This window comes from Somniosus microcephalus, chromosome 19, assembly GCF_052327205.1.
Source record: "Somniosus microcephalus isolate GS21.2 chromosome 19, FLI_Smic_1.0, whole genome shotgun sequence".
NCBI classification, from domain to species: Eukaryota; Metazoa; Chordata; class Chondrichthyes; order Squaliformes; family Somniosidae; genus Somniosus; species Somniosus microcephalus.
Genome location: NC_141005.1, coordinates 33994653 through 34021461, shown reverse-complemented (window position 1 = coordinate 34021461; position 26809 = coordinate 33994653). Strand labels below are relative to the sequence as shown.

At 48.4% G+C, this 26809-nt stretch overlaps 1 protein-coding gene across 14 annotated transcripts in view; it reads left to right on the top strand.

Annotated features, from left to right (window-relative positions):
* The window catches only part of emid1 (EMI domain containing 1), a 418946-nt gene that overhangs the window by 367882 nt on the left and 24255 nt on the right, over positions 1-26809 (top strand). For 11 of the 14 annotated variants that reach the window (XM_085961512.1, XM_085961514.1, XM_085961503.1 and 8 more), the window contains 4 exons: positions 12712-12804; positions 19756-19808; positions 20149-20211; positions 22830-22874. In XM_085961512.1, the coding sequence (XP_085817638.1) occupies positions 12712-12804; positions 19756-19808; positions 20149-20211; positions 22830-22874 (254 nt within the window). The remainder of the gene's footprint in view (positions 1-12711; positions 12805-19755; positions 19809-20148; positions 20212-22829; positions 22875-26809) is intronic. The other 3 variants (XM_085961504.1, XM_085961508.1, XM_085961511.1) reach the window with 1 other exon arrangement.

Here is a 26809-nt window from a genome sequence, read left to right as displayed (position 1 = left end):
ATCTGATCCCCGTTGCCTTTCCTCACCAGCACTCAGCTTTAGCAATCTCTTCCTCCACATCCCACTTGACACTGACATCCCTGCACCCTTACCCATTCCCTCTCTATGGTCACATTCACCTAACTATTCGACTATGCAGCCCTCACACTCCCTATCACTGTGATGCTATGAAAACAACTTACAACACACAGGGAGGGCCCTTGGTCTTGCCACCTCCCTCCATCTTTGTCTCCTTCTAAGCATCTATGCTAAGGATTCTCTACACTCGCTCCTTCATTCTCCCTCAGCCTCCACTTGTCTCCCTCATTGCAGGAAAAGTGAGCTCACAATAAGAGAGAAAGAGCGAGGACAGGAGGAGGGCCACCCTCAGTAGCCGCCCTCACCCGCTGGGAGGATTCGGTCCTGGAGATCGTGGGAGTGGAGGACAATGCAAGTGGGGGACGGACAGACTGGTGCATCACAGCAAGCTGGTGACAGAATAGTTTTCCATCTCTCTCAATGACATTGCATGAGTCACTGATAATGATTCTGAAGCTCTAATAGATGGACTTATGATCATCTGCAATATGCAATGTGCATGTAACCTTGGCATCACATCTCTGACTCTTTCCTTTACTCCCCCACAGGACCATCGCAAGCACCCGTCCCCACTAGCCAGGAGGAAGAGCCTGAGCATCCAGATTGCTCAGAGGAAGCTGCAACCTCTGAGGACGCAGCATCAGCAGAATTCTGTGCACCCAGCACCAGCGCAGACACTCACACCTCGGTGGGACCATCGCGAGATAGAGTAGTGTTGTCACCTGGTGTATCACAGCTCAAGTGAGCATCAGCAGATTGTGGAGACAGGGACAGCAGTGGAGAGTCCTAGTCAGAGGGCGCAGGACTCTGCCAGTTCGGCTCAGCTGCATGTCGACCCTCTGCCTCTGGTCCATCCACAAGATCAGCGGTGCTGGAACTCCAGGAACAGACACAGGAGTCTCTGGCAGGTTTTGTCTCCAGGGTCGCTGCGAGTGTGGAGCGAATGGAGGAGTCCATTGCGAACATGAGCAGAGCCTTTGTGGAGTCATTGGTGCATGAACGCATCACCATGGAAAGGATGGCAACCTCCATGGAGGTGTAAGTCACCAGAGTGCAGAAAACATGGTGAGTGTTCTGAATAGAATGACATCTCTGGAGGAGCGATGGTCATCTATTGAACAGAGAAACCAGACCTTCATGGAAGTCCTTCTGAGTAGGACTGCCAGTGCAGATACGGGTCCCCATGGCCCCCCTGATGTGCAGCAAGGTGCTATCAAGCCACTTGCAAGCGCTGAGGGGGACCTGACCCATGAGAGGGAAGTTGGTGGCAGACATCAAGGAAGTGGGGGCTTCTCTCCAAGCGCTCACACTTCCATGCCACTGCAGAGCCCTCGATCAGAGCCCCACCAGAGTCCACACCCATCTGAGATCGGCGTCTCAACCCCTGCACAGCCGCAGGAGCAGCAGACTGTTGACGAGCCCTCACAGGTTCGCAACCCCAGAGGACGCCCGCCAAAGGTGTCGAGACAGGAGCAGCAAGAAAGTGAGCAAGGGGCCTCCACAACTGCTGAAGCCACAGGGGAAGCACCATGTAGGAGCACACGTAAGAGAAAGATACTGCACAAATAGTCACAAGGGTAGCCTCTTGGGTGAAATTTGATGTTTTATGTTAAAAAGCCATCAGATGATTACTGTAAATAAAAAATCTGATGGCTACTTCTGTAGTTGTGGCGTGTGTCATTTCGCGAATGGGACTTCCACATTGAGGGCTTAGGATTACTTGCAATTGTCAGTAAGGTGGTCAAATTGCTAAGAATCCACTGGTTCTTGGCCATTGTCAATGCTCAGGTAAGAAGCTGCGAGGCAAAAGTGCTTGATTGGCTAGGTTAAGCAAATCTGGCCAAGATGCGTACATTCCTTGCATCCCGGGCAGCAATGTTCTCGCGTACTGCTGCCTCTGGTTGATGGGCCTCTGCAAGATGTTCGTTTTCGCTCTCCCCCTCCTTCGCCTCCTCCTCCTCATCTGAGGAGGATATGTGACGAGTCATTTGGTCCTCAGGAATCTGCAAGCCACGACGCTGTGCCATGTTGTGAAGTGCACAGAAAACCACGACGATTCTGGAGACCCTGGCTGCTGAGTACTGCAGGGCTCCACCTGATCTATCCAGGCATCTGAAGCGCATCTTCAGCAAACCGATGGTTTGCTCGATTATGGCTCTGGTGGACATGTGGCTGGATTGTAGCTCTCCTCAGCTTCGTTGGATGGGCTCCTCAACGGCGTCATTAGCCACGTCTTCAGGTAGCCATCCATTAAGTTGGTCTGGCTGACTGAATAGCGGAGGCACACTAGACTGGTGCAGTATGAAGGAGTCATGGCAACTGCCAGGGTACTTGGCACAAACATGCAAAATTTCCTTCTTGTGGTCACACACCAGCTGAATGTTAAGGGAGTGGAAGCCCTTACGGTTGACAAAAATACCTGGATTGCGATGGGGTGCCTTAAGGGCCACATGTGTGCAGTCAACGATGCCCTGCACCCTTGGAAAGCCTGCCAGATTAGCTAATCCAACCGTACGCACCGTGACACTTGCTTGATCCTTGGTGAAGTGGATGTGATTGTGCGTGATGGCAAAGAGGACATCGGTTACCTGCGTGATGCAACTGTGTGCGGCCACCTGGGAAATGCCACTGATGTCTGCTGCTGATCCCTGGAATGAGCCTGAGGCAAAAAAGTTGAGTGCGGTGGTGACTTTGACGGCCACTGGTAAGGGTTGTCCACCTGGTCCTCTGGGCTGCAGGTCTTGTTGCAGCATTGCGCAGATGTCACCCACTACCTCTCACGAAAGTCGGAGCCACCTTTGGCACTGCTGCTCAGACACGTTGAGGTAGCTGACCCTGTGTCTGTAGACCCTGTTTGGGGGGTATCTCCTGCGCCGACTGGCTTCCGTGCGCTGGCCCCTTCCGGCCTGTGCAGCTTCAGATGGTTGAGCAGCAGTTTGGCGCTCCTGTTGGTGCTGCTGCTGTTGTTAATGGTTCTGCTGGTGCCGCGACTGGTCTTTGTCCTCATCTAATGTCCAGAAGGGAAGGAAATAAATGGCTCCCATGCTTCTGGTAAACGCCTCAGTTGAGGAAGCGCTCAGTGAAGGTGTCGAGAGGGATTTCCCAGGAGGTCACACTGGAGATGGGTGTCAGGCTCCAAACTTCCACAGCTGTGGTTATGCCTTCTAAAAGTTCCCCCAGACCTGAGACGACAAAGTCCTGCCACCTGCAAATGATGGCTGATCAAATCTCCTATTTAATGGTTGACCTGCAGTTGATAGTCAGCAATCCAATTGTGCTCCCGCCAGGTTTCACCATCGTGTTTCAGAACAGGTGAGCTTCACGTGGGAAAAGGGTTAAAATCACAGTGGCCAATCAAAATGGCATTATAGAGGCAATTTAGTGCTTGTTAGGCGGCGGGACGGAGACGGGACCATTAGACACGATTTAATGAAAATTGCTTGGAGACGGGATGGAGGCGGGGTTGGGCCCGCCCGCCAGTTTTTGCAATTTTAACCCCCCACGCGCCTCCAATCCCGCCTCAACGGCCCGATGAAAATTGAGCCCTACAAGTCATCCAGAATGCCATGGCCATGTCCTAATTCACACTAAGGTCCTCATCCCAATGACCCCTGTCTTCATCAAGCTCTGCTAGCTTTCCTTGTCTTGTTTACACCTTCAAATGCCTCCACAGCTCTGCCCCCTTCCTAATTCTGTGATCTTCACTAACAGTATGTCTCTGCATGTGCCTCTGGTCCTCCAACATCAGTGACTTCTCTCTTGTTCACCCACCACCCGACCCTCCCTTGCTCCCTCCACTTCAACATTAGTGTCCATTCCTTAAGCCACTTCACGCCACCTTCTGGAACACTCCCTCAGCATTTCTGCCTTGCCCCCCCCCCCCCCCCCAAAACTGGCTCAGTGTCCACTCATTATCCACTGGCTTATAAAGTGCTCTAAGATGTCTCTTTGTACTGAATGAGTGCCATGGGAATATAAGTTGTCATTCTTTGCCAAACGCCATTGTGAACTGTATGGTGTAAGTATAAGGTCCAAACTGATGGGATAAAAGTCTCTCCTCACTCTGCTAACTGTGAAGATCAAGTAAAATAAATTTGATCAATCTTAATTCAGCTATTGGTGACTGTGGGCCCACAGGCCCTAGTTTGGCTCTCATTGAAACTAACGCAAAGAAATCACAAGAACGATTGGTGTGGGAAATGAAATTGCCACACCAATACATGCAGTAGGGGTTGAAGGCTTACTGTTGGTGTAGTGTAAAGGAAGCTTTATCATGTATCCATGCTGTATCTGACTTCAAAACTGACACACTGCAAAAATGTAGAAAATGGTTCCATCCCGCAACATTTACATCTTTCAACTTGACCTGCACAAAGAAGCATTAAAAAAAAAATTCTTTTTTACATGTCAGGAGCAATATTCCCTCTAACTTTTTTTATCTTGCGCGTGGCCGCGCATGCATGCGCTGTATCTCTTCCAGGGGTGGCAGCTGGTGAGCAGCCTGCACGGGACCTCGCGATTGATGCGCAGTCGCCCACCTCAGGGTGAGCATTGGTCAGGAGTTACCCTCCTGATGAGAGTCATTGTTTATAAAGTATGGGGGAAATTTTTTAAAAAAAACAGAATTAGGGAACAAAAAAATGTGTCGTTTCCAAGAACCGGTGTTGGATCGGTATTGACTGCAGTGGAACTGGATATCAGACGCTGAGTACAGCGGGCGGCAGATCCAACACCACCCGAGACAAATTTCTAGGCCAAAAACTCTTACCACCACCTGCTGCCCAGTCCCTTCAGCGAAAGCAGCTGCAACCCACTCAGATATGTCCCCGACCATTTTCTATATTGGGACAATTCATCAGAAACATGGTGGGAATTCCCTCCACGATTAGATGATCCTGATCCCAAGAGTGGAGCAGTTCTAAAATGCAGTGAGGTATGTGCTGATCCAATTGTGCCAAACAAAGCAAGGTTACCAGAGCCAGGCTTGTTCAATATTAAAAAATCTTACTTCCCTTTCTCATGAGTAATAATGCAGCTGTACCATGTATTCTGTGAAGTGGAGATACATTTATTTTGCCATTTATTTTCAATTTTATATCTGTTGCTGGTGTAAGCAGAGAGTTTATTTTGGTTCATCCAAAGTGGATTTTCTCATAACACAAAAAAGTGTATTTGCTTGTTGGCCAAATTTAAGATTTCCTAGATATTGGTTAATATTTGTGACTTGGCAAATTCATGTAGATATTGAAAAGAATGTATATTGGGTTTGAGAATTATTCATAAGAAAATAACATATTTGGAGACCTCTTCTTCTTAGGCAGTCCCTCGGAACCGAGGATGACTTGCTTCCACATTAAAAATGAGTTCGCAGGTGACTGATGAGTCCAATGCGGGACCTACAGTCTCTGTCACAGGTGGGGCAGACGGTGGTTGAAGGGGCGGGTGGGTGGGGTGCTTGGGTTGACGTGCACTCCTTGCGCTGCCTGCGCTTGGCTTCCGCTTGCTCCCGGCGAAGAGACTCGAGGTGTTCGGCGCCTTCCCGGATGCTTCTCCTCCACTTTGTGCGGTCTTGGGCCAGGGATTCCCAGGTGTCGGTGGGGATGTTGCACTTTTTCAAGGAGGCTTTGAGGGTGTCCTTGAAGCGTTTCCTCTGCCCACCTGGGGCTCTCTTGCCGTGCCGGAGCTCCGAATAGAGCGCTTGTTTTGGGAGTCTCGTATCAGGCATGCGGACAATGTGACCCGTCCATCGGAGCTGATTGAGCGTGGTCAGAGCTTCGATGCTGGGGATGTTGGCCTGAGCAAGAACACTGACATTGGTGCGCCTATCCTGCCAATGGATTTGCAGGATCTTGCGGAGGCAGCGTTGGTGGTACCTCTCCAGTGCTTTGAGGTGCCTGCTGTACATGGTCCATGTCTCTGAGGCATACAGCAAAGCAGGTATCACTGCTGCCCTGTAGACCATGAGCTTAGTGCCGGGTTTGAGGTCCTGGTCTTCAAACACTCTCTTCCTCAGGCGACCGAAGGCTGCACTGGCACACTGAAGGCGGTGTTGGACTTCGTCATCGACGTCTGCCCTTGTTGACAGTAGGCTCCCGAGGTATGGAAAGTGGTCCACGTTGTCCAAGGCCTTGTCATGGATTTTGATAATCGGGGGGCAGCACTGTGTGGCGGGGGCAGGTTGGTAGAGGACCTTTGTCTTACGGATGTTTAGTGTAAGGCCCATGCTCTCGTATGCTTCGGTGAAGGTATTTACGATGGTTTGGAGTTCGACCTCCGAGTGAGCACAGACGCAAGCGTCGTCTGCATACTGTAATTCGATGACAGAGGATGGGACGACCTTGGATCTGGACTGGAGGCGACGGAGGTTGAACAGTTTCCCGTTTGTTCTGTAAATTAGCTCCACTCCAGTGGGGAGCTTACTGAGGGTGAGATGGAGCATTGCAGCAAGGAAGATCGAGAAGAGCGTTGGTGCGATGACACAGCCTTGCTTGACCCCGGTTCGTACGTGAATTGGGTCTGTGGTGGAACTGTTGATCAGGATCACAGCTTGCATGCCGTCGTGAAGCAGGTGGAGGATGGTGACAAACTTTTGAGGGCAGCCGAATTTGAGGAGGACACTCCATAATCCCTCACGGTTGACGGTGTCGAAGGCCTTTGTGAGATCAAAGAAGGCCCAGCAAGGGAGGGTATGGACTAGTTTGCTTTTTCCTCTTTTGTTGAGGGTAAAACCTCCTCTATTTCAAGCTATTTACCCTTCCCTTTTTATCTTCATCTCCCTGTGCCAAATCCAACTGCAGACAGAAGGGTGTCAGAAGCCTATTGACAACTCTCCCTCCAATTTCCCTTCCACTCTGAGAAAATCCAATCCACACTTATTGCTTCCTCACAGGTGACGTAGCTAAAATCCCCCAATTCTGGCCTCTTAAGCATCCCCTATTTTAAGCGCTCCACCATTGGCAGCCGTGCCTTCAGCTACCTAGGCCCTAAACTCTGGAATTCCCTCCCTAAACCTCTCTGCCTCGCTAACTCTCTCTCCTCCTTTACGATGCTCCTTAAAACCTACTTCTTTGACCAAGCTTTTGGTCACCTGCCCTACTATCTCCTTATGTGGCTCGGTGTCTAATTTTGTTTTGATAACGCTCCTGTGACGCGCCTTGAGATGTTTTACTACATTAAAGGTGCTATATAAATGCTAGTTGTTGTTGTAGGTGCAGTTGTTGTTGTTGTAGGTGCAGTTGTTGTTGTAGGTGCAGGTGTGGTTGTAGGTGTTGTTGTTGTAGTTCACTTAGCATCACGCGATGCATCATCATATCACCTGAAAATGATTTCAGATTAATTCCTATAGAAATTTGGCCCCTACTTGTTTACAGCTTGAGAATTGTGTGTGTCTGTTGTTGAAGGAGGATCGCGAGGATTGTGTGTATCTGTGTTTATCCTAGGATATGAGGATAACTGAAGACTGTTGACTCCTCAAGGGAAAAGTTTTAAAAACAAAGGCAAAGCTCCTCTGTGGCTCTGCTCGTCCTCTGCTGGTTAAGTCAGGGAACAACTAAGCTACAATGGACCAGTAAGACTTGGGTTTGATCCCTGGTCACTTTAAGGACCGCTGGTCAGGCCATCACTGCCTGGTACAAATGCAGATTTATACCTGAATATTGCAAACGGGGTCTGGCAGCATAGGACCCTAATTTGCATATTTAAGCAACCTTCGCCCGTCTTACAGGTCCACCTGAAAATTGCATAAGACTGGCCTTGGGTGTCAATGGGGCAACCGAGCTGCCCCTCCCTCCAGCTCCCCCACTCCTGATTTTCAGTTGCTGGCCACCTGTTTTTCAGGTGAGAAACAGGAGGACAGCAGTTGAAAATTGCACCCTGGTCGTTGCTGAAATAATGGGTATACCATCCTGAATTAGACTAGTCTAGTGCCAGCTTATCCATTAATCTTTATTGCACTTATCCCTGACGCCACTTAAATCTTTAGATGCTTGTTTTTGAATTTATTATGTGTGTATATATACAAAAATCCTTCAAATATTTTTAAGTGAACATCCCTAGTGTTAGGACTATTCAGTGTGATGCTTCCCCCATTTCTTTCTGAATTGTAACTTAATTTACTTTATTGAATGTTTTGAACCAGCTACAACTTCGGAACAGGGCGTATGCTGTTCTGTGGTAAACAGCAGTGGCCTTAACTTCACCACAAGTCAGTCACTGTAATGTGTAGTCACCCGTCAGCTGGCTTACAATACCTCATTGATTGCCTGACCTCTTTATTTAAAACATTTCTATTCAAGTGTTTTAAAATATATTTAGTCACTACAAAACACATTGATTTAATAATGCATTTAGGAAGTAAGAATAGGGAAAAGGAATACACTTTAAATGGTAAAATGTTAAATGGACTAGAGGAGCAGAGAGACCTTGTGTAGACGCAGGTCATTAAAGGTGACAGCGCACGTGTTATAAGTTTAGAGTCTTGCCTTAGATATTCTCTCGGAGACGACGGCTCTGGTCGCTCCTGTGGGCGGTGTGAGAGTCTTGTTTTTGGGGTGTGCCCGTACAGCCCAATATCTAGCTATTCTAGTGCATGACCCAGTGGTATAACAATAGGGCCCCCTTGTGATCTGAAATGGATATCATGATTTTTGCACATACTCCCCTGCGTGCTTCATCATTTTGAAGGCAGACCAAGAAAAGTTTGGGTAAGGTGAGGCCAGAACAAAAGATGAAGCTCTTTTACTTTTCAGAAAATAAGCAAACATATAGAGTAACCGCTATGATCAGATATGTTGATGGGGTTAGACGAAGAGGGGTGAGAGGGGGCTCGTGTGGATCATAAAACCGACATAGACCTGTTGGGCCGAATGGCTTGTTTCTGTGCTGTAAGTACTTTGCAATCAGACTCATTTAATTCAATTATTACAATTTAGGAATTGCTAGATTGAAAAAAAGACCAAGCTCCAACTGGTTCGCCTTCTACCATCCTGGTAGTTGCATGATACAGGTTGAGAGTCCAAAATCGGAGTTCCGGAATCCATAATGTTCCGGGACGATTGGTGGTAGGGTCGACCAGAATCCGTAAAATGTTCCAGAATCCGGACACCCTGAGGGAGGCTTACCAAAAACCGGAAATATCACAACCTGGGCCCAGGCATTTCTGGACTCAGCACGTGTTCCTGGTGTCCGAAGTCCGGAAATATCACAACCTGGGCTCGGGCGTTTCCAGACTTCGGACATCAGAAACATGTTCCGAAGTCCGGAAAAACCCAAAAACCGGCTCGGCCTCGGTCCCGAGGTTGCCAGATTTGGGATGCTCAACCTGTACAACGATAATGGAGTTGTTGACTAATCATAGCAATCAATCTCCATTAATTAGTCTACAACAGACCCAGACTTGAGGTGAGGAAAACCCCAGTGGTGGAAAGCTTCGGGAAACATCGATCCAAAGTCACCTGCTCCTTCCAAACAGGCGACACTTACCATATTTCATGTAACTTTGCATAATGTAAAATAATGAACACGCTAAGCTCCCCACATCAGTGGGTCATCTTAAATGAAGTTGTTGACTTAAAATAACTTGTAGCTACTCTTCTGCAACCTAACCTTATGAGTCTGGATTAAAGCCTATCCTAGCAGCTTTCTGTTTAAAATGTCACTGTACAGTATGTTTCTGTCCCTATTTTTATCCACCTATGCTCACAACCAGAGGGAAGGCCCTATTCCAGAGACCGCTGCTGAGGGACCAAGGGACCAGGGCCTCCCAGCAAACTGGGGGTGAAATTGGTTTTTAGTAGTATTGCAAAATGGGCAATAATGAATTGGCAGCCCATTGCTGCAGAGATTCACTAGGGTGTTACCATTTTGAAGAGAGACTAGGGAACTTGGGGCTTTTTTAAAAATAAAGACTAGAGCTGAAAAAATTTAAGGATGGAGAGGTCCAAGATCATGAAGGGTTATGATGGTATAAATAGTGATTAATTGTTTCCTCTGGTCAGTAAAACAGTATCAAGAGGTCGCAAGTTTAGGATAATCACCTGTAATACCTGACGTAATGAAATTCACTACGCACTTAGTTTGAGCATAAAGCAAGACTTTAATCAACTTGTTTCAGAACATGGAAGTCTAGTTGTATCCACTAGCTCCTTGTCTTTACAAAATGTCCCTGGCAAGCTGGGGCCAACGCCCGAGTATTTATACCCCTTGGACGGCGCCACCAGCTGGCCGTCCAGTGTTATTTCATAGGTAGTTTTTCGATGATGAGATTTATGATATTTCCCATGGGGGTTCTCCCATTCTCCTGCTGTGACTTAGGCAGGAGATGAGGAAAAATGGCGTAACAGGTTGTTGATGCTGTTTCTCTCTTGATTTCTGCCGATCTTCTGCCAAAGTTGCAACTGTATATTGGGACACCCCTGTAGAAATTCTTCCCCACTGATCAGAAAAGGGAATTAAAGAGGAGGTTAGAAAACAAGTCTTTATACGGAGGGAGGTTGGAATGTGGCATTATGTGCCATAAGTTTTGTTGAGGCAGAATCCTTGAGTACTTTTTAAAAAGGATGAGATAGTTGCTTGAAAAAAAGGAATAGTAAAGGGTATGCGGAGTAAGCAGAAGATGGCTCACGTGGAGAAAGTGACTGGCGCTGACTTCATGGGCAAAATGTGCTGTAATCTGTGATTTTATGAAATGTAGATTGTCATTGCTTTTCATTATTTTGTGCAGTGTGCATAGTTTTAGCATTAAATGTTCTCCCAAATTTAATTAAATTTAAAGTATCCCATCAGGGAATAGATGACTAGTCTGCCACATAGTGTCCTATGTTAAAACTTATTAAAACAGATCCAGCATCAGACAAAGCATGTTGCCCTCTGGTGGCAAGTCCATATTTGGCTATAATTATGTCATTCACAGAAAGAATAATAAATGCACTGTTTTGTGACTCATCAGTTCATGTCTTCTGGCATATTAAGAACTCTTGTGGAAGACTGCACTATGCTACCGTGACACTGTGCGGTAGAAATTCTGCGGAGTTTTTCACGCTCTGCCTCCATAACTTCGGTGGAAGATCATTAGATACCCTGGAGAAACAGTATAAACGGCCATTTACGCCATTTCCCCAGGATTTCTGCCGAAGTTACAGTGGGAGATTAGGACAGGCCCCTGTGGAAATTCTACCCTTTTATGTCTGTATAATTGGTCAGCTGCCTTAATAGCTCAGTTGGTAAGTTTACTCTTCAATAATCTGGAACTCTGACTAGGAAGACCCAAGATACGATCCAATGTTTGCGCTGAGTTAGCTGATCTCCGCCATTCTAAAATGGTCTCAGTGCCTCTTGCTAGAGAAACGGAAAAATCAGCCAGGTTTCTTTGCTGCTGATTGCTGCCCAGTGACGGCTCCTGGAAGGTGGACAGGGTGAGGACAGAATCACGTTTTGCTGTAATACAGGAAACTCTTTGGTATCCAGCACCGACGGGACCGGCGTGTTGCCGGTTGATCAAAAATTCCGGATGACGGAGAGGGTTATCTACCGAGGCTATTTTTAACAAAGAAAAATTTTAAAAATCAAGAAATATGCAGTATACAGTAATTGGGTACTCACCTACAGAATGTTGTGTTAAATGGATAGTGGAAGATGCTTGATTGAGTACAGTACTGCCAGTTGAGGGTAATGCAATGCAATGACTACCAGCAGTGTGGGAGACACACAGTACCCCTGTAAAATGGTGGATCAGAAGAGACTACCGGCAGCACGGGAGAGTCAGACTCCTGTTACAGGGGTATTAAGGTGTTCTGACTTCCAACAGCGCCAAGAAGCCGAGTAGTGGCAGTTTGGAGAACTACCCCCACTGACTAACTCGGCCACCGCGGGAGACTTGGACTCTGACTCGGCAACATTGCCGGTTATTGAGGTGTTGTTTTCGGAGTGAGAATTTTGCCGGTTAATAGAGAATTCCGGATATTTAGGTGCCGTTTAAACGAGAGTTTCCTGTCCCTGAATAATGGAATCATGTGCCAGCACCTGCTGTCTAGACCTGTAATGAAGAATTACCTCTTGGGCAAACATAGAAACATAGAAACTAGGAGCAGGAGTAGGCCATTCGGCCCTTCGAGCCTGCTCTGCCATTCAACGAGATCATGGCTGATCATCCAAACCCTAGCACCCGGTCCCTACACCGACAGCCATCCCACCCAAGCCCTATCCCCGTAACCCCACGTATTTAATCCCCCCTAACACTAAGGGCCAATTTTTTTTTTTTTATCATGGCCAATCAACCTAACCCGCACATCTTTGGACTGTGGGAGGAAACCGGAGCACCCGGAGGAAACCCACGCAAACACGGGGAGAATGTGCAAACTCCACACAGTCACCCGAGGCCGGATTTGAACCCGGGTCCCTGGCGCTGTGAGGCAACAGTGCTAACCACTATGCCACCGTGCAAGGAACTCCATTGTCTTCAACAAAGAAGGGGAGAAATTTAGAGCTGCAAAAAAAGTATTTGCTATTTTCACAATCTCCGGACCAAACATTTAGGTTGAGACTCATCAGATTTTAGCAAAACGCATTTATATTTGTGTGAAAAATAAGTTGTCCAAATCATATTGTGTACAATAGTGATGGTACTTTTCTTTGCAGCAGGTGATTCCGTCTTGTCAAATACCTTCACAGATACAGTTGTAACTGGTGTTCGTGGGCCTCCAGGGCCGCCTGGACCAGTGGGACCTGTTGGTAAGTTTTACGCTGTGAAGACGCTTAATTTTAGGTTGTTTTTTTTATTGAACAATCCACCATATCCATGAAATTCTATCACTTCACCCATAATTGTCCAGGTATTAAATAATGTGATGTCGGTATGACAGTGCACTGTCATGGTAACGATTAAGGTTCATTTCTGTCATTTCACTCAAGCCTCTGAAGCTGGCTGTCTTCCGGAGGATGCTTGCCACTTCCCCGCAGGGAAACTGGTAAAACTGGAGGAGGATGGTCAATCCGAGCAATATTTGTACGTCTTCTAATGGCCAGCTTAGTTAGCAGGACCTTGGGCTGGAGGCTTCTTGTCTGTCAATGCAAGAGGGGCAATAGAGAAGAAAAATAAAATTGGAGAGAGAGGAAAATGTGTACCTTTTTTTCAAAAATGGTAACATTAAATGTATGATAGCAAAATACTGCAGAAGCTGGAAATCCAAAATAATAACAGAAAATGCTGGAAAAACTCAGCAGGCCAGGCAACATCCGTGGAGAGAGAAACCGAGTCAACGTTTCAGGTCGAAACCCTTCTTCAGAACATTAAATGTATAATGTATATGGATATAAATTTAAATTTTCACATCAGGAAGAATAAAAACTGAATTTATATGAATGTGGAAGTATCAGCAGCTACGCATGTCACTCTAGTGACATGAAAATAATTTCAAAATATTGGGACTGCACATCTTTACATTCTTACACTTTATCATCAGTAGCTGTGGATCACTGGAAATATCTACATTTTTTATATGGGGGGGGAAACAAAATTAAGTAAATATACCACATTTAATAATTAAGTTCATTGTGCAATCTATTCATGAAAAATATATTTATAATTGACTCGCGCCTTTAGCACTTCTCAGTTATAGCAGCTTCCTACTTGTGAAATAAACGCAATTGTGCCCTGCTGCCAATGCGGCCAATTTTCAGTTTCAGCAAACATCGGGGGGGGGGGAAAGAAAGAGGGGGAAAGAAAGAGGGGGAAAAGAAAGAGGAGGGAGAGGAGCAGGGAGAGGGAGGGAGAGGGGGGAGAGGGGAAAGGAAGGGGGGAGGGGGGGAAAGGAAGGGGGGAGAGGAGGGAAAGAGAGAAAGGGGGGAGAGGAGGGAAAGAGAAAGGGGGAGAGGGGGAAAGAAGGAGGAGGGGAGGGATGGGGAAGAAGGAGGGGGGAAAGAAAGGGAGGGGGAGGGGGGAAGAAAGGGAGGGGGAAGAAAGGGAGGGGGAGGGGAAAGGGAGGGGGTGTAGGAATTGACGAATTCCTAACCAATAACTGAGGTCGACTCAGGAGATCAATCAAACAGGTCTTTAATGTAAGACTAAACGAGTTCAAACAGTTTGTTGAGATCGATACAGGAGAACTACGAAAACAGGTCTTAACAAGATGGAGATTCCACGAGGACTGCCCGGACAGTCACGTGGTTTGCGACGTGACGTCATCGCGTTTGCCCGCGTTTTCCCGCGCTCTTAAAGGGGCCACGCCCCGTACATACAAACACTATATACAAAACACAGTAATGTCTAACACAAAGGTACAGGCTTAGGCTGATGTTAGAACATCGTTAAAGGGAATTATACACAGTTGCCCAGAGTCATTCAGTGGCTCCGCCACATGCGCCCCCCCAGAATTCGCTTTAACGGACAAAGTGAAACGGTGAGGGGGTCTGATGAGCCTGTCAGAACGGCTCCTGTACTCCTGAGGCGGAGGCTGGCGGTCTGGCGGGCGGTTGCACTTGGTCTGCTGTAACGGCGATGGGTGGCCGACCTTGTCTCGGCGATTGTGCTGTCTCGACGGGGCGGTCGAGGTCCAGATGTGCTGGCTTTAAGCGGTAGACCGAAATGTGGTCCGGTTTACCACCGACATCTACCGTGAAGGTTTTGTCCCCTGCCTCCAACACGCGGAAGGGACCAGTATATGGGGCCTTGAGTAGATCCCTATGAGCATCATGCTGAACAAAGACGTACTCAGCCTTGTGAAGCTCCGGGGGAACGTGCGAATTCTGCAGCCCATGGTGCGAAGTGGGCACCGGTGCGAAGCATCTGGCCACCTCCTGGTGTCTAGTAAGCTGGTCAGATGCGGACTATGGCTTCGTCGAAGCTGGCAGGAAATCCCCCGGGACTCGCAGCGGCTGACCGTACACCAGCTCCGCTGATGAAGAGCGAAGGTCTTCTTTGGGGGCCGTGCGAAGGCCCAACAGGACCCACGGTAGCTTGTCTGCCCATCCAGCGTCCTGGAGGCTGGCCCTCGGGGCGGCTTTCAGTGATTGGTGGAAGCGTTCACAGAGGCCATTCGCCTGTGGGTGGTAGGCTGTGGTGCGGTGTAATTTGACACCAAGTCCTTGGGCCACTGCATTCCAGAGTTCGGAGGAAAACTGCGGTCCTCTGTCGGAAGAAATATCCGCGGGCACTCCGAAACGGGCGACCCAGGTGGAAATGAATGCCCTGACCACGTCCGCCGAAGTGGTGGATGACAGGGGAACCGCCTCCGGCCATCTGGTGGTGCGGTCAACCATGGTCAGGATGTGTGAAAAACCATGGGAGGGTGGGAGTGGTCCTACCAGGTCCACATTGACATGGTCAAAACGGCGCTCCGGAACTGTGAAGGTGGCCAACGGCGCTTTGACGTGGCGCTGTACTTTGGCCTTTTGGCAGACCACGCAGGTGTTGGCCCAGTCGCGGACATCCTTGTGCATGCCATGCCATACGAATTTCGCTGACATCAGCTTCTGAGAGGCCTTCATTCCTGGGTGTGACAACCCATGTATGGCGTCGAACACTTTACGGCGCCAGACGACCGGCACAACCGGGCGAGGGTCCTGTACGGAGACGTCGCACAACAGCGTAGTACCTGCCGAATGGAACTTGACATCGGCCAACCGGAGGCCAGTGACGGTCGTTCTGCAGGCTTGGACTTCTGGGTCTGAGGCTTGGTCCGCTGCCATAAGGGCGTAATCGATGCCCAAATGAACCGTATTGACGGTCGCGCGGGAGAGGCAGTCTGCCACCAGGTTGTCCTTACCGGCCACGTGCTGTCTATCCGTGGTGAACTTGGATATGTGGGTTAGTTGACGTTGCTGTTGGGCTGACCACGGTTTGGCGGTCTTGGCCATGGCAAAAGTTAGTGGCTTATGGTCCACAAAGGCGGTGAAAGGACGTCCTTCCAGGAAGAAGCGAAAATGGCGGATGGCCAGAAAAAGGGCGAGCAACTCCCGGTCGAACGTGCTATACGCTCTCTCGTTCTGCCGTAGTTGACGGCTGAAGAATGCCACCGGCTCCCACGTCCCGTTCACCCACTGCTCTTGCATGGCGCCGATTGCGTAGTCTGCCGCGTCGGTGGTGAGGGCGATGGTGGCTCCTGGCAGCGGGTGCGCCAGCATGGTTGCGTTGGCTAAGGCGCTTTTGGTGTTGTCGAATGCTCGGGCCATGTCAACCATCCAGTTTACCGGGTTCTTGCCAGTCTTGCCCTTGAGGGCCTCGTACAGGGGCTGCATGAGTAGTGCTGCCTTAGGCACGAAACGGTGGTAAAAGTTTACCATGCCTAGGAATTCCTGCAGGGCCTTAATGCTTTGCGGGCGTGGGAAGGATATCACCGCCTCTACCTTCGCTTGTAAAGGAACCGCTCCCTCTGCGGTGATGCGATGTCCCAGGAAATCAATTTGGCGCAGGCCAAACTGACACTTGGCCGGGTTGATAATCAGGCCGTGTTGGCTGAGGCGTCGAAAAAGGGTGCGTAGGTGACAGATATGTTATTCTTTAGTGGGACTGGCAATTAGGATATCGTCCAGGTAGCAGGCGGTGAAGAAGGCAAATGGTATGTTGGCCTTCATAGCGAAAGGGTTTGAGTACAGGAGCAAGGATGTCCTGCTGCAGTTGTACAGGGCCTTGGTGAGACCACACCTTGAGTACTGTGTGCAGTTTTGGTCGCCTTATCTGAGGAAGGATGTTCTTGCCATGGAAGGAGTTCAGCGAAGATTCACAAGGCTGATCCCTGGGATGGCAGGAATGACGTATGAGGAGAGATTGGGTCGATTGGGATTATACTCGCTGGAGTTTAGAAGAATGAGAGGGGATCTCATTGAAACTTATAAAATTCTGACAGGTCTGGACAAACTAGATGCAGGTAGAATTTTCCCGATGGTCGGAGAGTCCAGAACCAGGGGTCATAGTCTAAGGATAAGGGGTAAGCCATTTAGGACAGAGATGAGGAAGAATTTCTTCACCCAGAGAGTGGTGAACCTGTGGAATTCTCTACCACAGAAGGCGGTTGAGGCCAAGTCTTTAAATATATTCAAGAAGGAGTTAGATATATTTCTTAGAGCTAAAGGTATCAAGGGATATGGGGAGAAGGCAGGTACGGGGTACTGAGTTTGGATGATCAGCCATGATCTCATCGAATGGCGGAGCAGGCTCGAGGGGCTGAATGGCCTACTCCTGCTCCTATCTTCTATGTTTCTATGTAGAGGAAGAGGAACTTGAGGTCCCGCAGCACGGAGTCCACCAGGCGTTGGAAAGTCTGGGCGGCATTCTTTAACCCAAACGGCATTCGCAGAAACTCGAAGAGGCCGAATGGGGTGATGACTGCGGTCTTCTGGACGTCCTGTGGGTGCACTGGGACCTGGTGGTAGCCCCGTACGAGGTCGACTTTCGAGAAGACGGTGTTCCCTGCCAAATGGGCAGAGAAATCCTGGATGTGGGGGATCGGGTACCGATCAGGAGTAGTGGCGTCGATATTCGCTGCATGGTCGCCATCCGCCGCCAGGCTTCGGGACAATATGGAGGGGTGAAGACCAGGGACTGTTCGACCGGCGAATAATCCCTAACCGTTCCATGGTCGCGAACTCCGCCTTTGCAACCGCCAGCTTGCCAGGTTCCAGGCGCCGGGCCCGCGCGTAGACCGGGGGGCCGTTGGTGGTGATGTGGTGTTCCACACCATGTTTCGTGGCTGTGGAGAAGAATGTGGGTCTTGTCAGGTCGGGAAATTCGGCGAGCAGACGAGCGAACTCGTCAGGTGTCGGGAAAGCACAGGCGACGGTGTGCGACGTAGTGTTACTGCGGTAACAAGCGATAGAATTGAAAGTTGCCGCATTGATCAACCACCGGTTCTTCACGTCGACCAGGAGGCTGTTGGCGCACAGGAAATCTGCGCCGAGAATGGGTTGAGAAACCTTGGCCGTCACAAACTCCCAGTGAAAACGTTGCCCCCCAAAGCACACCTCCACTCGCCGTCTGCCGAAGGTCCGAATTGCTCCGCCATTGGCCGCTTCAAGGGCGAGGCCGTGATTCCCTGCCTGCACGTCAAGGGCGGACGCGGGTAAAATGCTGCACTGCGCTCCGGTGTCGCACAGAAAACGACGACTGGAGAGTGTATCGGTGATGAAAAGCAACTTGCCCGCGTTGCCCATCGTGGCCGCGGGGCGCCCGTTAGACCCGTTCCTCGGTGGTCGGAGTTTTTTTGGGGGGAAAGCTGCAGGCAGGGCGGCAACGTCGCGCCTTCGTGCCGAACTGCGCGTGGTAGAAACACAGCCCAGCAGGCTGACGAGCTGGGGCGGCGTCTGTGGGGGATGGGCACCTCGTGGCGGTGCAGTACTGCTGCATTACCGCGAAAATTTTGTCCGCTTCTGCCGCGAGTGCCGCGCAGTCTTCCACCTCGGATCTGGCCAGGGCAGCTTGCACCTGCTCAGGCAGCTGGCTGAGGAATAGTTCACGGAATAGGAAGCATTCCGGTTCTGAGCCCAGGAACGTGAGCATTTGGCTCATCAACTCCGAAGGCTTGGAGTCCCCGAGCCCGGGCATAGCGAGCAATTGACAGGCGTGCTCCAATTTAGTGAGCCCGAAAACTTGCAGCAACCGCGCCTTGAGGGTTTCATACTTGCGCTCCGTTGGAGGGCTCTCGAGGAGGCTGACGATCCGCGAGGCGGTAGAGCTGTCGAGTGCGGAGACCACATAGAGATATTTGGTCTGATACGCAACGATGTCCCTCAAGGCGAACTGTGCCTCGACCTGAATGAACCACGAGGTCGCTTGCTGCTCCCAGAACTGCGGTAGCTTCAGCGAAACGGCGTTGGCCTCCATGCTGTGTTCCTTTTGCGAAAAACGTTCACAAAAAACAGGGTCACCTATGTAGAAATTGACAAATTCCTAACCAATAACTGAGGTTGACTCAGGAGATCAATCAAACAGGTCTTTAATGTAAGACTAAACGAGTTCAAACAGTTTGTTGAGATCGATACAGGAGAACCATGAAAACAGGTCTTAACAAGATGGAGATTCCATGAGGACTGCCCGGACAGTCACGTGGTTTGCGACGTGACTCCATCGCGTTTGCCCGCGTTTTCCCGCGCTCTTAAAGGGGCCACGCCCCGTACATACAAACACTATATACAAAACACAGTAATGTCTAACACAATGGTACAGGCTTAGGCTGGTGTTAGAACATCGTTAAAGGGAAATATATACAGTTGCTCAGAGTCATTCAGTGGCTCCGCCACATGGGAAGGGGGAGGGGAAAGGGAGGGGGGGTGAGGAGTAGGCAGAGCACGTCCACCCACCCACCTAATGTCACTGGCGAGAGGCCCAGTCAATTTTCATCTTTAGGCCCCAATACCGTTCTGTGGGCGAGTTACTTGTGCATTTCAAAGAGCTCACTGAACAGAGGGGTCCAGGAATCCAGCAGCTCCAGTGTAGAGCCCAACCAGTGCAGGGAGTGATCCCGGTGGAGGAGCATGGCCCGGCACGTACCTCCACGTGTGTGCACTGATGCTTCAGCAAATTTGGAGGAAGGATATAAAGAGCATTGTTTCTGATTGCTGTGTCTGCTCCTTCCCTGAGGTGCACTTTATCGTTATCGAGTAGTTAATAATATTTAGAAGGTTTTGAATATGAAGTCTGGTTTAGGCATTGGCATATATTAAACATACTATTTTGTTGGAAATGTTTAGGTTCACCTGGACAACAAGGACCCATTGGACCACCTGGGCCTCCTGGGAAAGATGTAAGTCTTTGCAAAAATGGAGTGTAAATAATTTGTGTTATTTTAGTGGAGAAAACATTTAAATTTCATAGTACGTATACCCATTCGTGGCCATATTTGCATGGACTGTTTCTGTTGGTGTTCTTCTGGGCTTTACTTTCACAGACTCCAAAAATATAATTGGAACTTGAATTCCACTTTTGCATGACGGGACATTGCCTTGATAAATCAGAAGCTATTAATTCCTCATCATATGATAACTTCACAATGAGAAATGTAGGTTGCTATACAAATACTGTGTTTGAAACCAATTATTTCAGGCCTCGCTTTTCTAAATGAAAACATACTTTGTTTTGCTTAGGGATTGACTGGTCGGTCAGGTTTACCAGGGCCAGAAGGACCTAAAGGTGAAAAAGGAGACCGAGTAAGTTGTAAACATGTTCATTAGGTTGGAGTAGGATATGTATGATATAATAGAATGTTAATATGACTTATAAGCCCACAAAGTACAGGGAACACTTTTTTTTATCCGGGACCGGCGTGGTGCCGGTTAATCAAAAAGTCCGGATTACAGAGAGGTATACTTACCAAGGTACGAGAGCCCCGTACACGGCCACAGATCCAGGAACCCTGGTTACACGGCCACTAATATATAGTAAAACTTACCTGAACCTACTCCTGAATTTTGCCAGTTAAGAGAGATTTCCAGATATTTAGGTACCGGTTAAAAGAGAGTTTCCTGTAATTTATTTTATAGCTACTTCTATGAGATAAGAAATAAGATCCCAAGGACGTAAGTAGTATAAATGGTTTGTGACGAATATTGTGGAAAGGTGGGACTGGCATCAACTAAAACAAACAAGTTTTTGTCAGGCCTAATGGCTTTTCCATCCCTAAAATTTCTTACGTTCCCACATACTTTTTCCTCCCTCCCCTCTACCATAGGTTCCACTCTTACCCATCTGACTGTAGACAAGCATTTCTAGGAATGACATCTCTACCCGCACCTGCACCGTCACCTGCGGAGTCCCACCAGGATCCATCCTTGGCTCACTTCTCTTTTTAATCTGCATGCTGCCCGTTGGCAATGTCATCCACAGACATGGGGTCAGCTTTCACATGTATGCAGAGTGAAGCGATCCCATGACCAAAGAATCGGGTCATAGCTCAACCCAAAACATCAGATTGGGTCAAAGCTCTGCAACCCCACCACATCCAAAGGTGATGCAAAATTAAGCAACTAACGAGAGGAGGAAGCTTCACGAGCATCCCCATTCTCAATGATGGTTGGAGCCCAGCACATGAGTGCAAAAGACAAGGCTGAAACATTTGCAACCATCTTCAGATAGAAGTGCCAGGTGGATGATCCTTCTCGGCCTCCTCCTCGGGTCCTTAGCATCACAGATGCCAGTCTCCAGCCAATTTGATTCACTCCACGTGAAATGGGTGAGTGAACTGGGCACGGCAACGACTATGGGCCCTGACGACATCCCGGCTGTAGTGCTCAAGACTTGTGCTCCAGAACTAGCCATGCCCCTAGCCAAGCTGTTCCGGTACAGATATAGCACTGGCATTTACCTGACAATGTGGAAAATTGCCCAGGTACCTTCTGTCCACAAAAAGCAGGACAATCCAACCTGGCCAATAACTGCCCCATCAGCCTACTCTCAATCATCAGCAAAGTGATGGATGGAGTTGTCAACAGTGCTATCAAGTGACACTTACTGAACAAAAACCTACTCACAGCAAGTTGCCAAGGCTTCTTCGGCAGCACCTCCAAAAATCGTGACCTCTGCCACTTAAAAGAACAAGGGCAGCAGGTGCATGGGAACACTTCCAAATTCCCCTCCAAGTCACATACCGTCCCGACCTGGCCGTATATTGCCACCGTTCTTTCATTGTCGCTGGGTCAAAATCCTGGAACTGCCTACCAAACAGTATTGTGGGAGTACCTTCACCGCATGGACTGCAGCGGTTCAAGAAGAAGGCCGACTACCACCTTCTCGAGGGCAACAAGGAATGGGCAATAAATACCGGCCTTGCTAGCAATACCCACATCCCAAAGAATGATTTTTTTAACAATAAAGGGTTGGGGAAAATTTAAGAGGAATGGAGGGACAAAATGAATGAAAACCTATATAAAGGCTCAAAAGCAGGCAGCTTTTTCCAAAGCTGCAATGGCAATAATTAAGAAGTGACAGGCAAAAATGAAGTCCCTATGTGCAGCCTTGAGGCCACAGCTGACTGGTTCTGTTACTGGCTGTGGTAGCTTTATGGGCCATGTAACATAACAAAACAAAAACAAATTATCTTGTCATTGGCACATTGCTGTTTGTGGGACCTTGCTGTGCGCAAATTGGCTGCCGCGTTTCCCACATTACAAGAGTAACTCCACTTCAAAAGTACTTCATTGGCTGTAAAGCGCTTTGAGACATCCGGTGGTCATGAAAGGCACTATATAAATGCAAGTATTTCTTTTTCTTTCATGTCAGTAGCAGGTGTTGTTAACAGCAGAAGGCACAGGTCTGCGTCTGACTCTGCTGACCCAGTTCCTGTGGAGACGCCGCTCCACAGCAGTTAACCAGTGAGTGAAACAATGGCGGCAAAATTGATTTGCAGCATCTTGGCGGGTGCAGACGATTGCTGCCTGATTATCACCCCGGCCAGCGTACCTTCTTTCGTGCAGTACCTGCTCTAAAGCATGACTTGCTGCGAATGGAATGGTTCTGTAGAATTATCCTGTTCCATGTCATTTAAATATTCAGATAAAGATTCCGCCAGTTTCAGGCAGGACCTTCACACATTTGTTTGGTCGCTGCTTGCAAAGAAAAGGAGTCATTCTCCTTATTTTTGTTGGAGAAATTTCCAGTCCTGAAAGTTGACTTAGCTTTTCTCTTTCTTGTCAAACACACACGTATTTCCAAATCTAATTTGTGTTGTCTGCTGTTGCAAACACTAATTTTAAAATAACAAATTGTAACTCTGTAGCTGTTTGCTTATTGGCTGCAATATGAATGAAATTTGCGTTTTTAACTCAATCAGGGCCCATCTGGATATCCTGGAGAAAGAGGTTTCAGAGGAGAAACAGTAAGTTGTGCTGCCAGTTTTCACACTTATCTCAAATATTCATGAGTGACTTGATATATTTATTCCGTCTATTTTTTTGAATCAGTTAATACATTCATATATGTTAAGTTGTAATGGTCTTGTTACCTGAAACACATGGGGGGAAAATTCATTCTCGGCTACGAACGGGCATGCAGGGAACAATCCCTGCGCCAGAATAGATAGGCTTGAGGTGCGCCCAATCGTGCCTCATTATCTCCGAACAGGCGAACTGCGGAGGCCTAATGGGTGTCCCCAGGCAGCTTGCTGAAGAAGAGGCCTTGAAGATCGGGCCACAGCGTTGCCGGCAGAAGCCTTCAGGTAAGTCTTTAAAAGGGGACTGTGAGGGTTGGGGGGCGACCGGGAGGGAGTGGGTGTGTCTGGGAGTTGGCGGGGGGGGGGGGGGGGAAACCAGGATAGGGGGGCGACCGGGAGAGCAGGGCAATCGCAAGAGATGGTAGCAGTGGCCAGGTCAGCGGCCCGCCATTTTAATGTTGGACCCAGCTCCACGTTCAGGTGAGTATTTTTAACAAACTTATCTTTTGGTGGTGGTCTACAGTGGTCCCTTTAAGAGCCGCCTGTTAGGCCGCATGTCAACCTGGTCTTTCTGACTGCAGCGACTCCAGCGCTGCCTCACTAAGAGCAAACCAATATTGCAGAGTGGGCCTCAAGTAGGTGGAAAAAGTTCAATGCAGGGTGTAAATTCATACAGAAATAAAACTCAGCAGATAATGAGCAGTACACCCACATACCTTTTACCAGTATTTTAAACCATTTTGTGAGACCAAAATAACAAAGCCCTTCAAAAAGTCTGAGAGTGCTTTTAACTCAGACCTGGATGACTGTAATACAGGTATTTAACTCTGTTTCTCACCACTGCGCTGTAGAGTTAAACAGTTAAAACAAGGGAGCTGCTTTCACCTCAGGGTAAATCAACAACGGCGCGAGATGCTCATATTTCATGTTCATGATCATTGACAACTAGTGGGTGCATTACCCAAGAATTGTCAACATTGGCGCAATACACAACCAGACAGCTTATTGTTGATGGCTCCATCTGTTGAGTCTGTGTTTTCAAATGTAGTTATGCTGAATAACTGGACACAGACTACAGAAATAATTAAACAGGTCTTTAGTAATTGAGGGTCAGGGCTGAACTGGAATACACTTTGCTCCACAGGGTTTATATACCGGTGTGGTCACCACCGATACTACAATGTACAGGAGCCATCAAAAAGTAGTCCATCACCTTAAGGTATCCTCTTAAGGTGGTACAGGTTACATACACTACAATTCCTCCCCTTTTAGCTTAACAGTGTACACCCCAATTTAAACATTACATGGATAACATATATATAACTTTCACACAAAACTGTTCAAAGATTCAGTCTCTGAGGAGGCCTCCTGATCCGGGCCGGATAACGCCTTTCATGGGTCTCTGGTTCTCGTTGCTGGGGTGACTCATCCATTTGATCTCCTATGGATTGAACATCATCATGTACGTTCGAGTCTGAGGTAGATGCTACAGGCTCAATAACTTCTTCAACTGGCGTCTCTGCCGTAGACATGGGGTCGACCCTTGTTCTCGATTCCACAAGTTGGTCAGCATGACGTCGTATTACGTTCTCTCCAACGTCTACCGTGTACATCAAGGGTCCTTGTCGGGCACGAATTGTTCCGGATTGCCATTTATCATTCCTATAGTCCCTGGCCAACACTGGTTGTCCTATTTCGAAACTCCGAGTGGCCTTGTTATTTACGTGCTGGAATTGCTTGTTTTCGACTTCCCTACGCACATTGGGTTTTAACAAATCCAACCGGGACCGCAACCTCCTGTTATAGAACATTATGGCAGGGCTTTGATTTGTCACTGCATGCGTGGCGTTTCAATATACCATCAGGAAATTGTCCACCTTGTGTTGTAGTGGAATATGGTCTTTGCTCATGGCCTTTATCGCCTTTTTGAACGTTTGTACAAGTCTCTCGGCCAACCCATTTGTAGCCGGATGATATGGGGCAGATGTATAGTGTTTCACCCCATTCTTTTTCATGAATTTCTGGAATTCTTCTGACACGAACTGTGGTCCGTTGTCTGAACATATTTGTTCCGGCAACCCATTCCTTGCAAATATGGTTCTTAGAACTGCGATCGTCTTTTCAGAGGTAGTGGTCGACATCTTAATCACTTCTGGCCATTTAGAATGTGCGTCTACTGCTATCAAAAACATGGAATCCATGAATGGACCTGCAAAGTCGATATGCACACGTTGCCATGGGGTTGAAGGCCATTCCCACGGATGCAGCGGTGCAATTGGAGGTGCGTTTTGAACTTTTTACACCCTGAGCAGCTTTTAGTCAGATCCTCTATTTGTTTGTCGATACCTGGCCACCACACATAAGCCCTAGCAAGGCTTTTCATCTTGACTCCCCCCAGATGACCTTCATGCAATTCCTTCAGAACTCTCTCCCTTAATTTAGGAGGAATAATCACCCTTGTTCCATACATCAATGTTCCTTGACAGACGGACAGCTGTTCTCGTCTGGCTGAGAATGCTGGTAACAGTGGGTCGCCATGTGCTGGCCATCCCTTCACTGTCAAATCGTAGACCCGAGACAGTGTCGGGTCGTTTCGGGTCTCTCTCTCAATACCCGCATTGGTGACTGGTAAGCATTCGATGATGGTCGAGTGAAATATCTCGACAGGGTCAACTGCCGGTGCCTCTTCCGCTGTAGGTAGTGGCAGGCGCGACAGCCCATCAGCATTACCATGTTGCTTTGTACCTTTGAATTTGATATCATATTGATGTGCCCCTAGGAAAAGGGACCATCTCTGAAGCCTCTGCGCCGTCATAACCGGAACACCCTTCTTAGGGTTAAAAATGGAAACCAACGGCTGGTGATCTGTCAGCAGCGTAAACTTTTGGCCTTGCAGGTAATGGTTAAATTTCTTAACTCCCCACACGAGGCTGAGAGCCTCCCTATCTATCTGAGCATAGTTGCGCTCTGCGGAGGTCAATGATCTGGATGCGAACGCGACTGGCCTTTCCAAGCCATTTGGAAACTTATGTGAGAGCACTGCCCCGATACCATATGGAGAAGCATCACAAGCTAAGCGAATAGGCAGCGTTGGGTTAAAGTGAGCCAACACTTCTTTAGAGGTGATCAGTGCCTTGCTTTTTTGAAAAGCCCGCTTATAATCATCGCTCCACTTCCATGGTATTCCCATTTGCAAAAGAGTGTTCAGCGGGTGTAACACCGTGGATAAATTTGGAAGAAACTTGTGGTAATAGTTAACCAACCCAAGGAACGACCTCAACTGGGATACATTTTCCGGAGCGGGAGCTTTCACAACAGCTTCGATCTTGTCAGGTGACTTATGGAGCCCCTCCTGGTCAATGACGTGGCCGCAGTACGAGATTCGCTTTTGAAAGAACTCACATTTCTGGCGATTAACTCTGAGCCCATATTCTTTCAATCTGGTGAGCACCTGCTCCAAATTCGCGAGGTGATCCTTATCATCATCTCCTGTAATCAGAATGTCGTCCAGGTAGCATTGTGTGCCTGGAATTCCCTGCAATACCTGCCAAATCGCTGGAACCGATGCCACTCCAAAAACCAGTCTATTATACCGATATAAGCCCTTATGTGTGTTGATCGTGAGATACTGGCGTGTCGCTTCATCAACTTCCATCTGTAGGTACGCCTGCGCCAGGTCTATCTTGGTGAAGTGTTTCCCGCCAGACAGCGAAGCGAAGATATCTTCAATCCGCGGAAGCGGATATTGCACCGTGTGAAGAACCGGATTAACAGTGATCTTGAAATCGCCACAGATGCGAACCTTCCCAGGTTCCCCCGGCTTGTTGCTCAACGAACGTTTCATGACAGGAACAATGGGTGTGGCCCATTCGCTCCAGTCC